Source organism: Pelodiscus sinensis, chromosome 9, assembly GCF_049634645.1.
Source record: "Pelodiscus sinensis isolate JC-2024 chromosome 9, ASM4963464v1, whole genome shotgun sequence".
In the NCBI taxonomy this organism is placed as follows: Eukaryota; Metazoa; Chordata; order Testudines; family Trionychidae; genus Pelodiscus; species Pelodiscus sinensis.
Window position 1 is genome coordinate 20,595,502 of NC_134719.1, and position 18,769 is coordinate 20,614,270.

General features: G+C 43.2%; 1 protein-coding gene across 2 annotated transcripts in view; it reads left to right on the forward strand.

Annotated features, from left to right (window-relative positions):
- LRRC7 (leucine rich repeat containing 7) overlaps window positions 1-18,769 on the forward strand; it is a 399,545-nt gene that overhangs the window by 150,438 nt on the left and 230,338 nt on the right. For both annotated transcript variants that reach the window (XM_075936231.1, XM_075936230.1), the window contains exons 4-5: window positions 3,014-3,131; window positions 15,692-15,770. In XM_075936231.1, the coding sequence (XP_075792346.1) occupies window positions 3,014-3,131; window positions 15,692-15,770 (197 nt within the window). The remainder of the gene's footprint in view (window positions 1-3,013; window positions 3,132-15,691; window positions 15,771-18,769) is intronic.

The following is an 18,769-nucleotide window of genomic DNA, read 5'->3' on the forward strand; positions in this document are numbered from 1 at the left end:
ATCTATGAAGCGGAGTGTGGCTCATCTAACTTCACAGGGACGCCAGGAAAGCAGCAAAACAAATGACACATAGTTTAGTCCTTGTCTTTAAGAAATGCTACAGTATTGTGAAGTGGTGGTATGCACACAAAGGGCAGCACCTAGAATGTGAAGGGGTTACCATTGGTGCTGGGGAATCACAGTCTGGGCATGTCCTTTAAAATAAAAGCTAGAACCTATGGAAACTTAAGTCTCGCCAAGATGTCCATGCCACCATCCCCCAACACTGCCCCATCTGAGCCCCAACTCCCCTCTCAAACTCTGCTCCCCTGCCCAACAACTCACCAATACACTTTGCTTCCACTTTGGGCTCCTGCCTAGGACACACTTACCTTCCCAGTACTTTCCCAGTGGCATGGGTCAATGCAGCCCGCCCTGGAAACAGCCGGACAGCCACCATGAAGCTCAGGCCATAGCTCCAGCCCTGGGGAAAGGACTGAAGCTGGGTCCAAGGCCACATGGTGGCTTCCTAGCTGCTCCTGGGAAGGGGCCACATTGTGGGCAGCTGCCCCGTGTGCCAGGGCTGGACCTGGGGCTGCAGTGTAGCTGCTCCTGGGGCTGGGACCACAGTGCTATTTTTAGGAATGGCTGGGGCTGGGTCCGGGACCACGTAATGGATGTCCAGCTGCTCCTGGGGCAGCTACCTGCCACATGACCCCACCCTAGGAGCAGCTGGACAGCCATCACTTGGTCCTGGCCACCCACTCTCTCTCCAAATTTACCACCAGCAGCAGCTAACCTTCCCTATTCAAGGAAGCTGAGTGCTGCTGCGTGACTCTGCTGAGGAGGTGGGTGGGATTCGAATTGAAGCAGTTGGAAGAGGGGAAAGTGATCAGGAATAGTCAACATGGATTCACCAAGGACAAGTCATGCCTGACCAATCTGATTAGCTTCTATGATGGACATAGGGAAATCAGTGGATGTGATATACCTTGACTTTAGCAAAGCTTTTGAAACAGTCTCCCACAATATTCTTGCCAGCAAATTAAGGAAGTATGGATTGGAGAAATGGACTGTACGGTGGATAGAAAGCTGGCTAGACTGTTGGGCCCAACAGGTAGTGATCAATGGCTCGATGTCATGTTGGCGGTTGGTTTGAAGTGGAGCGCCCCAAGGATTTGTCTTAGGGATGGTTTGGTTCAACATTTTAATTAATGACCTAGATAAAGGGATGGATTGCAGCCTCAGCAAGTTGGCACTAAGCTAGGAAGAGAGGTAGATACATTGGAGGGTAGGGATAGGGACCAGAGTGACCTAGACAAATTAGGGGATTGGGCCAAAAGAAATCAGATGAGGTTCAATAAGGACAAGTGCAAAGTCCTACACTTGGGACGAAAGAATCCCAAACTTTGTTACAGCCTGAGGACTGACTGGCTAAGTAGCAATTCAACAGAAAAGGAGCTGGGGATTACAGTGGATGAGAACCTGGATATGAGTCAAAAGTGTACCCTTGTAGCAAAGAAGGTGAATGGAATATTAGGTTGCATTAGGAGGAGCATTTCCAGCAGATCTAGAGAAGTTATTATTCCCCTTTATTCGGCAGTGGTGAGGCCACATCTGGAGTATTATGTCCAAGTCTGGGCCTCCCACTATAGAAAGGATGTGAATGCATTGGAGAAGGTCCAGTGGAAGGCAACCAAAATGATTAGGGGGCTGGAGCACATGACCTACGAGGCGAGGCTGAGGGATTTGGGCTTATTTGGTCTGCTGAAGAGTAAAGTGAGGGGGGATTTGATAGCAGCCTTCAACTTCCTGAAGGGAGGCTCCAAAGAGGATGGAGAGCGGTTGTTTGCAGTAGTGATGGATGGCAGAACAAGGAGCAATCGTCTCAAGTTACAGTGGGGAAGGTCTAGGTTGTATATTAGGAAAAGCTATTTCATTATGAGCGTGGTGAAATCCTGGAATGGGTTACCTAGGGATATGGTGGAATCTCCATCCCTAGAGGTTTTTAAGTCTCATCTTGACAAAGGATGATGTAGTTGGGATTGGTCCTGCTTTGGATAGGAGGCTGGACTCGATGATCTCCTGAGGTATCTTCCAGATCTAGGATTCTATGATTGTATAATACACCTGCACCAGCTTGAGGCATGGATTGAGTGAATAATGGAAAGCACTATTTTAAAGATGCAGCTTGCTTGCTTGCTTGCTTAAAAAAAATTATACTTGCCCATAAAAATGGATGGTGTCTAAATGTTACATTCTAGCTCTAAAGACATCTCTAGCTTAGTACGGGATTTTCTCCATTATTTATATTATTTATCTTAGATTTGAAATTGCTCTAGTTGAGTAGCATTGTATGGAAGAAGCTACAGTATAAATATTTATTATATGATATATTGGTTAGAGCTACTCAGAAAATGAATTCTTGTTTCATGCAAAATTCCAACATTTTTAGAAAAAATTATTTTAATTGGAATAAAATCAGAAATCTTGCCTTATTGGCATTATTTAAATACTCTGAGAAAATTGAAATGACTATTTTATTTTTTTCTCATCAAATTTAATCAAAATTGATACATTTACATGAAATACTTTAATTTTGAAAAAGTTTACTGTTTCTAATGGAAAACCATTCTGAAAAAATTCAAAAAGCTCTATTATTGCTGTCAAATTATAGGACTGGAAGAAACCTCCGGGATCATTTAAGATCAATCCCCGACTATCATGAGCAATCCTTCACACATTCTCATTCATAAACTTATGAAGCTCCATCTTAAAACTACATTTCATTAGCAATTATTTGTAAGCAGCACATTTATCTCTAGATAATTTTCCTTTTTAAAGTGTAATGTAATATGTAAGTATGTCTTCCCAATAATTTCACTATAAATTGATTCTAGATTATTTCAGCCTATTATTTTGTTGTCCTCAAAGTATTTTACAATAGTTGTTATTGCTTTTATGTATAAATTATAGTGCAAACTGAATTTTACTAAAATAATGTTAATTGTAATTGTTCTTTTTCATGTTGTAGCAATTGTTCAACTGTCAAGCTCTGCGTAAACTGAGTATACCAGACAATGACCTTTCAAGCCTGCCGACCAGTATTGCTAGTTTAGTTAATCTCAAGGAACTTGACATCAGTAAAAATGGTAAGAATGCAACTGTAAAATAATTGTATATGTTGTGTTGAAATTATAGGACATTTTGCATAGTGTTGTTGTAATTAGCTTTTAATGCTAAATGAATGAAAACTTTACTCTTTTAGCAAACTCTAAAACAAATTAACTACATTTTGCTTTCTGTTTAGATCCAAAGTAGCTCCACTTCTTTTAGTGGAGTCCCTAACATTTCACTTTGTCAATAAAGGTTTCATCCCCATCCTCTGATGTACATCTGTGTTCAATGCCTGCCAAAATTTGGCCTTGATAGTATAAAATAGCTACATGAAATTTTGTTTCATGAGAATTAACATGTTCCCAAAACACAAAATACAGTAGCAGATAAAGTGAGATTTTAAAATGAATAAAATATGACAATTTTTTAACCATTTAGCAAGTCAACAATTAATCTGAATGTTGGAAATAAAACTATTTTAGTTTTGTTAAAGTTGTGGCATGAAGTATGATGTGATTAGGAGACAGAAGATAGTACCATACCATGGATTTGTTTATGTTTATGTTCAGTTTTTCAATGAAGTAGCAATATTAGCTAATTGGATATTCTCTTCTAGCAGATTTTCATTTTTGGTAAAGATGAAGATCCCATTTGGTAGAGATGAAGATTTTGGTCAAAACTGTTTTTTAAATATATTTTTGATTTCTACTACTTCTTTCTTGTGAATGTTACAGTGACTATAGTATATTTTCTTCGTTCTGCTAAGATCCACATATAAGTTTCTTCATCCTGTTTACAGGTTAGGGCAGAACTAAGCCTGATTGTCACTAGTATACTCCACCCTATTAAGTTCCCTCCATTTTAAGTCTGCGTCTGAAGTGGCCCATGGCTCAGCCAGACCTCTCTGTGGCAAAACTTCTCAGAGGAATATTCCAAACTTTATTTCAGAATTTCATAAATTTCTCTCTAACTTCCAGCCATGTCCAAGGACTGCATTTGCTTTTTAGGGAGATTAGCTCCTTGATTCCACTTTCCCTTTCAAGGTATTTGCAGTGGCTGCTTGTCCCTGCAGACTTCTCTGGAGTGGGCAATCATTTTTTATGAGGGGCCACGACAAGATTTTGGTGAGTGGTCAAGGGTCATACATTTCTATGGTGGGCTTTGTAGCCTGCCAACCTATATCTTCTCCTATCCTACCCCTTTTTCTATATTTGAATAGCAATGCCAGTAATGCAAGGCCAGCAGGACTTATCCTGTATGAGTTGGCTTTAGCAGTAGTATAAGATGAGTAAGCGTTAATATCTTTTAGAAGTTAAATTAAAATCTTTTAATATCTTTTTAGAAGAATTGAAAGGCTTGTGACAAAATCTTCAGTTGGGTCAGAACACATATAATGGCCAAACAAGGGTGGGGGTACATGACTTAACATCTTGTGAGAGCTAAAACATCAAAGCCCAGCTAAACGGCCATTGTGATCAAGGAAACAGAAACCTTGAAATTAACTGCAAGTTCCTGATTTTCCCCATGACTGGGAATGTGTCCAAGAGAGACACCTAATGATCTTACTTATGAATATTCAAAAGATGTCCCAATATCACCATCCAATCAAGTAATATGTACCCACAAAATCTCATGGTGCGGAAATCTGTTTATGGTCATTAGAGGCTGGGTGTTAATAATGAAAATAAATTCATAAAAGCTATGGAAATAAGGAAGTTCAAGCTTGGGCATTCTAGCTCTCTCTCTTCTTCCACATCAAGCATCTCTTTCCTTCATATTGTAGCCCTTCTGCCAGGCCGAGTAAATAGCAGCAAGGGCCGGGTTCAGTATCTAGGGGTCTCCTCCCAACAGTGGTAATACAACACCGGCTCGAGCCCCCACCCAGTGATCTGGGAAATCTTACATACAGCTCTAGGTGCCTCAAAAGAGGCAATTCTTCCCCTTTCGCAAGCACAGAGCCTCAGTATAGTAGCAAACCTTTAATAACATGAGGTAACCGACATCAGCATTAAATTGGGGAAACACCAGAACTCGGATTTACAGACCAAACATGAGCGAAGGCCCTCCCCCCAGCCACAAATCCCCCCAAAGTCCCAAAAGTCCAACACCCCAAAAGTCTCTGCCCCAGGTCAGTGCCGCCCCAGGGTTCAAAAGTTCACCCAGCAGGGTTTCACCATCCCAACCTGGAGGGGCGGGGATCGATACACCTTACGTGGCCCTGCTAGTGGCTCCGCTGATGGCTCCGCCTTTCCGTGGGGTTCTGCCGCCGCCGTCGATGCAAGTCATTCCATCACACTCTGCCAGCCTTCTCAGTTCACGCCCCTGGCTGCCAGCTGGCTGCTCCTGCTGCTGCTCCTACCAGCCACAGGTCATCCCCGTCAGCCGCTCTGCTATCCGCCCGCACCCGCAGGTCGCCCCCGCCAGCTGCATCTGCTGTCCGCCTGCAACCACCGGTCGTCCCGGCAAACCACTCTGCTGTCCGCCTGCACTTGCTGGTTGTCCCTTGCAAGCGTCTCTGCTAGCAGCCCAGCAGCTTAGCACCAGGCTCCCCTCAGCAACAGTGATTTCAGCTCTTGTCCGCAGCACAGCGCCAGGCTCCCCACAGCACACAGTGATTTCAGCTCATAACAGAGGAGCCTTAGCACTAGTGCTCCACTGGCCCACAGTGAAGTTAACTCCCCAGCTCACAACTAGACCCCTAACGGAATCTAAATTAACTCTGATATTCCACAGTGGAGAGAGGAGGGGGTGTAATTGGTGTTGTATAAGCCCTGAGAGAAGCCCCCCCCCCCCCCACCAGGTACAAAGACCTGTCCCCAGCCTCTCTCAATTTGACTGGGTTTGGAACCCATGCCCCTTGTCTAGTGAGTGCTACTTAGTTTATGGCGAATCCTTCTGTCATAAACAGTTCCACCAGTCCATTGTCCTTGATTCGCATAATCAGGGTAACAACACTTTTATCCCCACTGCCTCAATAACAGAGAGACTGGGAATCCCACAGTGGCCAAAGTGACCATTTGGGCTGCTGTGAGCACATGCTAGACAGGGTGTGTGTGTCTATGCAAATTGGGCTCAGCCCCTGAAGTCTCTGTGTACCACTTGCCACAGTTCACCACCAGATGTCAGGATAGAGTTTACCTTGACCACGCTTACAATATCAAAGTTCTTTGCTTCACTTTATTTATTCTTTCTAAGTCCTTGCTTCTAAGTTTTTCATACTTCACTTTGCACCAGAACCCCCCAAATGGGGGGAGACTGGTCCTTCTATGCTCAGTCTTCTGGGAGAAGGGTATGTGAGTATGGTATTATATTAGGTAACTCTAACTGTATACTTAGATAAGTATAATTTATAAGAACATAAGACCATAAGAATGGCCATACTGGGTCAGATCAAAGGTCCATCCAGCCCAGTAGCCTGTCTGCCGACAGTGGCCAATACCAGGTGTCCCAGAGGGAGCGAACTGAACAGGTACTGATCAAGTGATCTCTCTCCTGCCATCCATCTCCACCCTCTGACAAGGGACACCATTCCTTACCCATAGCCATTAATGGACTTAACCTCCATGAATTTATCTAGTTCTCTTTTAAACCCTGTTATGGTCCTAGCCTTCACAACCTCCTCAGACAAGGAGTTCCAGAGATTGACTACTTGCTGTGTGAAGAACAACTTCCTTTTATTTGTTTTAAACCTGCTGCCCATTAGTTTCATTTGGTGGCCCCTAGTTCTTGTATTATGGGAACAAGTAAATAACTTTTCCTTATTCACTTTCTCCACACCTCTCATGATTTTATATACATCTGTCATATCCCCCCTTAGTCTCCTCTTTTCCAAGCTGAAAAGTCCTAGGCTGTGTCTACACTGGCATGAATTTCCGGAAATGCTTAAAACAGAATAGTTTTCGTTATAAGTATTTCCAGAAAAGGAGCGTCTACATTGGCAGGCTGCTTTTCCGGAAAAGCCCTTTTTCCGGAAAAGCGTCCGTGGCCAATGTAGACGCACTTTTCCGGAAAAGAGCCCCGAGCGTCATTTTTTGCGATCGGGGCTTTTTTCCGGAAAAGACTACTGCGCTGTCTTCACTGGCCCTTTTCCGGAACAGTGTTCCGGAATAAGGACTTATGCCTGAGCGGGAGCAGAATAGTTTTTTCCAGAATAGCAGCTGATTTTGTACAGTAGAGCATCGTTGCTTTTCCGGAAATTCAAGGGCCAGTGTAGACCGCTTGCAGCTTATTCCGGAAAAGCGGCTGATTTTCCGGAATAAGTGGCCCAGTGTAGACACAGCCCTAGTCTCTTTAATCTCTTCTCATATGGAACCCATTCCAAACCCCTAATCATTTTAGTTGCCCTTCTCTGAACCTTTTCTAATGCCAGTATATTTTTTTTGAGATGAGGAAACCACATCTGTATGCAGTATTCAAGATGTGGTCGTACCATGGATTTATATAAGGGCAATAAGATATTCTCCGTCTTATTCTCTATCCCTTTTTTAATAATTCCTAACATCCTGTTTGCTTTTTTGACTGCCGTACACACTGCGTGGATGTCTTCAGAGAGCTATCCACGATGACTCCAAGATCTCTTTCCAGATTAGTTGTAGCTAAATTAGCCCCCATCATATAATGTGTATAGTTGAGGTTATGTTTTCCCAATGTGCATTACTTTACATTTATCCACAGTAAATTTAATTTGCCATTTTGTTGCCCAATCACTTAGTTTTGTGAGATCTCTTTGAAGTTCTTTACAGTTTGCTTTGGTCTTAACTACCTTGAGCAGTTTAGTATCATCTGCAAATTTTGTCATCTCACTATTTCCAGATCTTGTTAATGTTACCCTCAGGGATAATTGAATCAATCTGAATGATCAGTGCTGTATGCTTTGTTTTGTTTGCCATCTTAATACCTGTCATAATAAAAAAATAATAATTTGGTACTAGCCCCATTGTAATAATGGCTGCTGTTGTAGTCTCCCAGATCCACCTCCAGAAACAGAACTTCATAGACCTCAACTTTTGTGATCCAGGGAAAGGAGGGCAAACCTAGAACCTTCTAGTCAGAATGGCAAGCCATACCCACATAAATTATATTATACTTCACCTCCAGGCAACAGCTTGTGGGTCTGGGATGGGGGTTGGGTGCAGAGGGGAGCTTGGGGTAGGGAGCTGGGATGCAGGAGATGGTTTGGGGTCTGAAAGTGCTGGTTGGGTGAAAGAGAAGGTTGTAACCTGGGGCAGGGAATTGGGGTTCAGAGTCTGGGAGAGGGTAGGAGTGCAGAAGAGGATTCTGCCTTGAGGGAGGGCTGTAGGCTGGAGTGCAAAATCTGGAAGGGAATTTTAATTGGAGGGAGGGAAGATGCAGAGTGTTTGGGTGATGAACAAGGGCGAGGACATTGACAGTACGGTGTGGTAAGAGAGGGCATCTTGCACAAGAGCTATGCTCTTTTCTAACAGGCGTACACTCTCTTGCGCAAGAGAGCAGTGTGGATGCTAGGCAGGGATTTCTTGCGCAAGAAACCCCTATGGCTAAAATGGCAGTCAGAGCTTTCTTGCGCAAGAGAGCGTCCACACTGCCATGGATGCTCTTGCTCAAAAGCATAGCTCGCACATGGCAGTGTGGACATGTTCTTGCACCAGAGTTCTTGCACAAGAACCCTTGCGCAAGATGTTCTTGCACAAGAAGCCGCTAGTGTAGACATAGCCTAAGAGTTTCCTCCCATGAGCAGAATGAATTTTGTGATGTGCACCAGTACTGAGTTCATGTGGCTTGTCTGGATGTGCCACTGTGGCACCCAAGTTATTAATAAATATTTTAGAAACCTTTACCTTTTCTCTCTGCTGCCATGTCTCCTCCCCTTGCTCCATCAGCTCCCTAGGATCCTGCTGCCCCCCAACTCCTCACCCTCCTCTGCTGTCCTGACTCCTGCCCTTCTCGCTGTCCTCAGCCCTCTTGCAACCTGCCCCCCTCCACCAGCCCTCCTCTGCCCCCTGTGCCCACTCCTCCAGTAGACCCACTCTCATCATGTGAGCTACCTCTCCTCATCCCCTCTCCTAACACCTCCCTCTACACACCTGCTCTGTCTTTCTCTCCTCTGATGCTGGTCCCTCCCCTGCAGGTGTCTGCCCTTCTGCTTCATCCCAGAACCCCCTGGCACCTGCACCTTCCCTTAGCCCTGCACCCTCCTGGTGCCTCCCCCTTCCCTTACTGCCCCTGCCCCTTTTGCCCTCTTTTTCCCTAATGCCCACCCCCTCACCACTTTCTGCCCCCATTCCCCTCATGTCCCTCTGTGCCCTCACACATGACTTGCTCCATCCCCACTTTTCTCATGCCCACCCCTTCTTTCAAGTCTTCTCCCTGGGCTTTGGGCTGTATCTTGCCTGTCCCTGGTCCAGCCTATATAGATTACATGCAGAAGAGAGGGTGTAGCTTCTAGGAAACCTGTCCCTGAGTCCCAGGCCAATTCCTTCATTGAGAGACCCATGCAGGAGACAGAAGACTAATTTCAGCTCTATGAGAACATGGAAACTGCTTGCTATATGGGCTTGGAGATTTTGCTGACAATATTTCAGTTTCCTTCTCCCTTCTGAAGCTGGATTATAAGGATAAACTATTGATAGTGAAGTGAACAAGTAAAATCAGAACCTGGATCCCCTGCTTATCTCCATTGAGCAACAGAACAGATAACTATCAATGTCCACTTCCCTTGCCCAAAAGAGAAGGTTAAGGGGTGACTTCATCACAGTTCCTAAATACCTACAGCAGGAACAGAATTTGGCACTAGAGTCTCTTAGACAAAGGTGTGAGAAGAGCCACTGGCTGGAAATTGAGGCTAGACAAATTCAAATTTGAAATAAAGCACACATTTTCAGCAGTGAGAGTTATTAACAATTGGAACAGTTTATCAAGGTTTGTGGTGTATTCTCCATCATTGGTCTTAAGGTGTTTTTGAAAATTTTACCCAAGGACAAGGTTAGAATTATAAACACGGGGGCCAGAGAAGTCAGGAAGGAAGTACAAGTACAAAAGGACAAGCAGTTAAGACAGTGTTTCTCAAAGTGGTCCACAAAACCACTTTAAGAAACTTGCTAACTGGCCGCTCCAGTGTGTTTACTTTCCGGTTCCACAGCCACAGAGTATCATGGGTCCCATTGGCTCTAGTTTGCTGTTTGCAGCCAAGGGGAGCCATGGGAAGTGGCATGGGCCAGAAAATGGCACAAAACTACTAGTTTCTGTTAACAGCATAGGACTGTAATCTCCTAGTCCTTGGGTGACATGCTCAGGGGTAATATTTTTGTGTCAGTGCTCTATAGCTGATTATGCATTTGAGTTTGTCACCTTGTGGGTTATTTCACTCCATCACAGAGTAAACAGCAAGAAAAAGGGATCTGAATGGTTAACATCCCTTACTGGGTGATGCTTGACAGTTATGGTTAACTGGTGGGCTTGAGCAGCCCTGTGCCCGTCATGGCAGAGAGCTTCTCCAGCCTTCAGAACCCTGGCCACGGTGGGTACGGGGGCCAGTCCAACCCAACTAGGTGAAGCAGCCACACCACCCACTCTCATTTAATCAATTAGCCAGTTAAACTTAACGTTTAACTAGTTAACTAATTAACTGGGATGTCACATCCCTAACCAGAAGTTGTTTCCATATCATAGCTAATAAAAAATATAGGTAACTTCAAATGATGATTCACAAGGCTTAGAATATAGAGAGTTGTTATATTGATACACATGGATAAAGTACTTAAAATATTCTAACATTTCAACCAGTCAAATCTTTGGAAGAATCTCATTTTTAAAACTTTTTTCTTCAGGCCGAGCGGCCTAATCACAGTTCCGTAGTAAAGGGTGGGGAAAGGGGGCCCGGGCCCTCCCTCTCCTCCAGGCCCCAGCCCAGGGCCCTATCAGTGGTGGGCAGTTCCCACCACTAGCTCGGCGGGGAGCTTTCCCCGAAATGCGCCAAGCCCGCCAGGTCACTGCCAGTGCCCCACCCTGGGCTACTTCCTACCCCATCCCTCTGGCTACCGCGGACCCTACCGTCATGTTCAGATCCCATGTCGGTGGCTGCGTTGATTGGTCCTATGGCAATTACGCGTGCGGTAACGGCGGTGAGATTAGCTGCAAGGCGTGGCTGGCAAGGTGGTAGAGATCATCTCGAGGGTGGTGCCAGCAACATCGGAGGTGCTGGTGGCAGTAGCCATGGCTCTGGTGCTCTGGCAGGAGCTCCTTCCCCTCCCGAGGTCTGGGGCAACTGAGCTGCGCTCCAGATTTTTATACCCGGGTTGCACTGGGAGCATGCCCAGCAGGGTCATGGGGGAGGGGCGTATTCCCCCCCCCCCCCATAGGTGTGCTCTACTTGCCCTCGTTCAGTGCAGAGCTGGCCTGCCCTGTCACAATCCCCAAGAACACATTTGAATGGAGGAAGGTTAATGAATAGAAAATACCAACAGTTCTTGATGCTAGTAAATGTGCATTTCTGCTTACATCAGTAGCCAGACCTGAAAGTCTGCTAACCCTTTAATTATTATGATTTTTGAGCTACATCCTGCAATTTGTGGAAAAGTTAAATTCCTAGTGGCTTCAGTGGCAGTCCTGCATAGGGAGGAATGGCAGAATGGGGTGCTGCAAATGTTTTTCACTCCTGACACTTCAGGAACATTGTAAACTGTGTGTAGATTCTTTAGATTTTCAGTCAATTACATTGAGTTCTTGCCATCTGCATGGCTGGGTATCAAATTATACTCAAGAACAAGTTACTTAGATGTCCAGGTAATATACATTTCTTTGCAGTTTTTTGTACCCATAAAATTGTTGGCAAAGAAAAAGGCTTTGGCTCAAGCAGGTTGAAAATTTCACATTTTACATTCTTTATTCAGAAATATACTGAAAGGGAAATGAGACAGCATTCATGTTGGCTTTCTGGTGATGTAGAAATAAAGAAAATTAACAATTATAGTGCAAAACATGGGTTTATTATGTCACCTTTTCATAGCCCAGAACACAATATCCATCAATCAGATTTCTTGACTCCATAATTTGGTTGTACAGTTAAGTAAGTATATTGTCATTTTCTTTGGCTATTGAACTGTCTGTGATCTATTTTTCTTGCTGAATTAGCAAGTTGAAATTGTATTTATTTCATTCATGCTCTTCTGGAGAGAAGCAAGTAGTTAATGTAAGCATTTGTAATAAAATACGAGAAAGAAAAATGGATTTTGAGAAGGGGTAAGGAATTAAGTTCCACTCTCATTTAGTCTTTTTGTTGTTTTTAAACCAAAATGGATAAAACTCAGTTGAATAAATCTTTCAGGCTTTGATATGCATCCTGACACATACATTTGTAATTATTACCTGTTCCTTTCTTGATATCCACGCTTGATTCTTAAATATGCCAGAATATTCCTTGCTCAGGAGCCCTCTCCCCTGTCCCTGCCCCCGAAGTGGGGGGGGGGCACCTGTTAGCCTTTGTAAACTGAGATGAGATTTCACAAGCACCTCAACCAAAACACACTGCTTTAGATAAAATATAAAACAAATATATTAACCAGAGAAAGATAGATTGTAAGCGGCAGTCACAAAAGGTCAGAGATAGTTACCAGAGAAAATAAAAGGTCCACAGAGCTGATTAATTCCCCATATTGTGATGCTTGTGCAGCTCTCTTACAGCATTGTAGATTCCTTGTTTAAAACTCTCCTGCTGATTAGTGGCTATTGGGAGAGGATCACTTCCTTTGTTGTTCCTGGAAAGCTGGCAGTGGATGACCATGAAACTTGCAATGTATTTCAGTAATAACCACGCTGCAAAATCACATATCTTCATACATACTAACAATATACATATTTTGACTGAACAATAGGTTTCACCTTTCCTATGATATCTTAATGGCATGCATTGTATGAAAAATATCATAATTATGTAACAGGAGTTAATATGGGGGTTCCAAAGTGCTGCTTTGAGGTACTGACTGCTGCTTTATACTGATGGATTTTTTTTTCAGAGATGTAAGCTGTACTGCAGCGAAGCTTGATGCGTGCTTAAACTTTGTGTATATATTGAGATCCACTTAAGCATTTTTGTGTGTACCATGGCTTCCTGGCTATTCAATATAGAAGTGGTGTCCTAGTCATTTCTTTGCTGGAAACAACATAGGTCTTGCATAGCAACTGGAATTATCATTGACTGAAGAATTTTTGTCTGAAACTCTAGGAAACAAGGATTTTTTTTCTAATCGGTTCATGATTAAGAACTGCAATATATAAAATTTGCCAGTTCTCATATTTTAATCATAACGGTCACCGTCACAAAATACAAACAAAATACTCTTCATAACCCAACATTTGTGGTACCCAATATTGCATCTAGTGGAAGTTTTGTAAATGATGATACCAAAGTTGGCAACTGTCCTGTGGACCTGCCAGAGGAATTTGCCAATTACTGAAGTTGATTTGGGGAATATAAGCATTAGCACCATTTGGTTAGCCACCTGAAATGCAACTAAAAGATCACTAATCATGAAAAAAGATAAAAACCATTTTTTGGCTGAATGCTGACCTGAATTTATAGCAGCACTCTACATTAATAATGAAAGCTTCTTCGTGAAGATAGTCTCTTCCAGGCCTATATTTCTGTGATTCTGTCTAGTCCAGTCACTGAATTGAGCAAGACACATTATTATAGTTTTAGACTGTCTCTAAGCATGTCTACACAGCAAGCCATTATTTCAAAATAATGGTGAGCTGGAGCACTTCTTACTCTGACTCCTGTAACCCTCATTTCACAAGGATTAAGGGAAGTTGAAGGAAGAGTGTTCTTCCTTCAGCTTCCTGCTGTGTAGACAGTGCCAAAAAGGTATCTCAAATCCAGCTATGCAATTAATGTACCTGAAGTTGCGTATCTTAACTTGACCTTGTCCGGTATTGTAGTCATACCCAAACTGATGTTTGTTTAAACTGTTGTTAACCTCCACAATCTCTCTAAGAGCGTGTCTACACTACCAGCCATTATTTTGACATAATGTTGAGCTGAAGGACTTCTTACTATGACTCCTGTAATCTTCATTCCATGAGGAGTAATGAAAGTTGAAGGAAGAGTGTTCTTCCTTTGACTTCCTGCTGTGTAGACAGCGCCTAAAGCCGAGTTAAGCTATTTTCATTTAAGCTATATTTAATTCAACTTTAGCCCTGATGTGTAGACATACCCTAAGCAATATGTTCTTATACTTAACTACTTTAGGGGATGTCTACACTAGATCGATCCAGGGAGGCTAATGAGGGTGACCGAAATTGCAAATCAAGCCCGGGATTTAATTATCATTTTTGAAATTGACTAGCCCGAAGTAACTGCCCGTGTCTACACACGGCAGTGAAACGGGATTCCAATTTTAAGCCCCTAAATCGAATTAGCTGGTAAACTATTTTTTTATAAGTCAAGTTTTCTAGATCTATAATCATTTTTGTTGCTCTCCTCTGGATTTTCTCTAGTTTGTCCACATCTTCCTGAAGTGTAGCATCGAGAACTGAACATTACTGGACTGAGGCCATATCAGTGCTGAGTAGAATGGAACAATTACATCTCCTCAGTTGCTTTCAGCACTCCTGCTAATACATCTTAGATTTATGTTTGCCTTCTATGCAACAGTGATACATTGTTAGTTCATTTTTAGTTTGCAGTCCTCTCTAACCCCAGATCCCTTTCTGCAGTGCTCCTTCCTTGGCAGTCATTTCCTGCTTGTGTAGTTGATTATTCCTTTCTAAGAGTAGTAATTTGTATTTGTCCTTACTGAATGTTTTGCTATGCATTTTAGACCATTTCTCCAGTTTAACAACATCATTTTGGTTTCTAACCTTGTCCTTCAAACCATTGATTACTACCCTCTAAGTATGGTTTTCCAGCCAGTTACACAGCCAGCTTATAATAGATTCATCTAGACTAGTAGTTTTCAACCTATTTTGAAAACTTTTTTTATTTTATTTTTTAATATTTTTAATCCTAGATATAATCTGTGGACCACCAGAGGTTTATAGACCACAGATTTAAAAACACTGATTTAGATTATATGTCTCCAGTTTATAAGAAGGTCATGTAAGACAATATCAAAAACCTTACTAAAGTTGTGATATATCACATCTACTGCTTCCCCTTTTCCACAAGGCTTGTTGTTCTGTCAAAAGAAGATCTATTACATTGGTTTGCAATGAGCTGTTCTTGAAAAATGTGTGTTGACTGTTACTTATTACCTTACTTTCTTCTAGGTGCTTACAAACTGATTATTTGCTCAATTATCTTTCAATACCAAAGTTAAGCTGACTGACCTATAATTCCGTGGGTTGTCCCATTCCCCTCTTTGTAAATAAGTACTATATTTGTCCTTTTCCAATCCTCTAGTATCTCACCTATCTTCCATGAGTTCACAAAGATAAACACTCATGTGCCCAGAGATTTCTACAGCCAGTTCCTTAAGTAGTCAAGAGTATATTACATCAGGTTCTATTGACTTAGACATCTAACTTGATCACATTAGATATTTAGAAGCAAAACAAGCTTAGAAAGGTTTTTTTTCATAGAACATCTTTATAATACCTTTCAAACTTTTTTTCTTTCTAGGGGTTCAAGATTTTCCAGAAACTATAAAATGCTGTAAATGTTTAACAATTATTGAAGCCAGCGTCAATCCAATTTCTAAGTGAGTATTAATAATTAGTTATGTTTATATTTATCACTGCAGATATTTAATGTGTGTGGGAGTGAAAAATAAAGGTGCATTGCAAAGCTCGTGTACAAACATAATTTATTTAATATTTTTAATTTATATCTTAAATTAAGGGTGAAATTCAGGGGATTCATCTGTCCATAGTTCTTTAAACCACTCAAAACCTGCAGTGCCCCTGCAAACAGAGAAACAACATTGTCAGAGTAGTCATGTGCTAGACTTTTGCCTCCAGAGAGTCTAATCTAATACTCTAAAGGCTTGCTTAGACAATGAGGATGTGAATATACTTAGTGTACTATGTTTTCAAGTTGTAACATGCCTTGCTACATTCCACTTCAGTATTGTTTTGTGGATGTTACTGTGTGGAAAGCTGGTGACCTGTAGTTTTACACGCTGGCTTGTCACTCAGTAATTAGATGTGTAGACAGTTGCAGGTTCTTAGAAAGGGGTTACTGTGGATCTTCATTTATGCAGATCCATTTGGTAGAATCTTCAGCAGTCATTAGTCATGCCAGTAAACTGAAACACAAGCCACAGAGAGGCTGTGCTTCCACATCATGACTTGCATATCAGTGAGTGTGAATTCTTTCCATTCATCCACTTAGGGTGTGTCTAAACTACATGGCTCCATCGATTAGATGGCTCTACATGGCTCCGTAGATTAGGCTGATCAGCAAGGGAAATGAAGCCGCGATTTAAATTATCGCGGCTTCATTTAAATTTAAATGGCTGCCGCGCTGAGCCGACAAACAGCTAATCAGCTGTTTGTCGGCTCAGCGCGTTAGTCTGGACACTCCCGCGCCAACCTAAAAGCTCTTTATTGACCTCCTCGTTATGCCTCGTAGGATAAATTGCGGTTTCATTTCTCTTTGCCGAACAAACAAATCCACATGGCTCCGTCGACAGAGCCATGTAGTTTAGACATACCCTTAGTGCCCTGTACAAAGTCTGATCACTCTAAATTTTGATGGGAGAGGTGATTTTTTTCCTGATAGAAAACACATTATTTGTGGATTATACAAATACAGATGTTTACTTTCAGTATCCCTTCTAATTTTGTAGGTCCAAATGTGGAATTAATTTTGTTACGTGCCCCAATATGGAAGTGATATGTCACACATCACTTCCATATTGGGACATGTAACAAAATTAATTTTACTAATGGACAGCATGTAGTGGGGCCACCAGTGCTCTCTCACTGCAGCAGCTTGAGGCCAGGTGAGAGGCTCTTCTCCCCTGCTGTGGCAGCTCCAGCAGAGCTGGGCAAGGGGAGGAGTGCCACTTAAAGGCCAGAGTAGGTTCAGGCTGGGTTAGGTCAGGACCGGGACACCAGTCCTTTCCCCCGAGCCATGGCATGTCTGGGCTGAGCAAGGTTGCAGCTGGGGGAAAGGCACTTGTTCCCTAGGTCCAGCTGAGTCAGAGCTGTGGCAAGTCCAGCTGGGGCAGAGCAGGGGCACTACTACCCTCCCTTGGCTGCAGCAGGTCCATTCAAGAGCAGGGAAGGGCCGTCGCAGCAGGTCTAGAACTTAGGGAGAGGAATCTGGCCTTGCTACAATCCTGAGCACCTGTGTGGCATATGATAAGCAGCCGTGCAGCTTGAAGGAAACTTAGCTTACTTTCCAGTATCAGATAACAAACATGAAAGCCCATCCTTCTTTCATGTGCATTCCAAATATGCACCAGAGCTGGAACTGTTCATAGTCATGTTTGCTAACCTGCACATGCATTAACCACATCACATTTCTGAGGCTTTGAGAGGCCATGCACGTCAAAGCTGCTCTAATTCCCTCTTACCGCTTCATGGCCAGAATTGGAACCTCAGTTCCTCAATGCTCCTTGCTTGCTATGAGCGCTGCCTTTTTCACCTTTTTTCCTTGTATATGTTTTTTTTTCTCTAGTTGTAGGTAGTTGTCCATTCAGAGAGTTGTTAGCTTTTTGAACTTGCCATCCCTTTTGTGGGGCTCTTCTTTAGGCTGAGGGCTATGTTTAGTTAAGCTCGTTTTAGTCCTGTGCATCATGCCTTTGCTCCTTCCCTGTGAGTGACGAGCACCAACATTGCCTGTACTGCATGGGCAAAGCCCATAGTACCACTTGGGGCTCCATGTGCTGATTGTTTCCACCCTAAACTCAGGAAGTTCAGGAGCTTCACCTTCTGTTAGTTCCTCGTGAAAGGAGGAGTGTGGCCACTTTGGATCCGGCACTGTTGGATCTGTCTGAGCACTGACTTACATCAGCTGCGGGCACTTGTGTCTGCCCTCTCACCTGATGCCAGTGGAACTGCCACCTCTGCCCAAATCCCACTTTGTGCATAAAAAGCACACTCATTGGTACAAGAGTGGCTAAATGCAGCATTTCCTCCTCAACCCGCACCAAGTTGCAGAGTATAAATCAAAGCCTCATTTGGAGCATAAATCCAAAGCATTGTGTTCCACTGGCTCTAACCCCTGGTGTCTGTCATCACCTCCAGCACCATCCAGCCACCAGAACCATCTGGCATGTCCTGCCTGGTCACACACCAGGATGTTTGTCCCACTGACTGATGGCTGAACTGCTGCTGCCATTAATTAGCTCTCCACTGAATTCCAGATCCCTAGTTATTTTCAGTTCTCTGTCTCTGGCTGTGAAACCTGTCTTGCTCTTGGACCACCCTATGTCATCCCACAACACACAGATGGCCCTGCCTCTGCCAGAGCTATCTTCAGAGTCAGACTGGTCCTTTGAACAGGACCCAGCCTTCTCATTGACTTGCTCTTACAGCCCAGATTCCTGCTGCCATTCCTATCTTCCCCCTTATAGCCCCATGACCAATCAGTAACTCCCCTACCCACGGGGACCAAGGATGTCCAGTGACCCTATGCTTATGTCTATTTGTCCATCTGGGACCTGTACTGCTGCCAGGGACTCTCATGATGCCTGCATCATTGCCTGTCTCTACCTCCCATTTATCCCTACATCTATGAGGATCCACATGA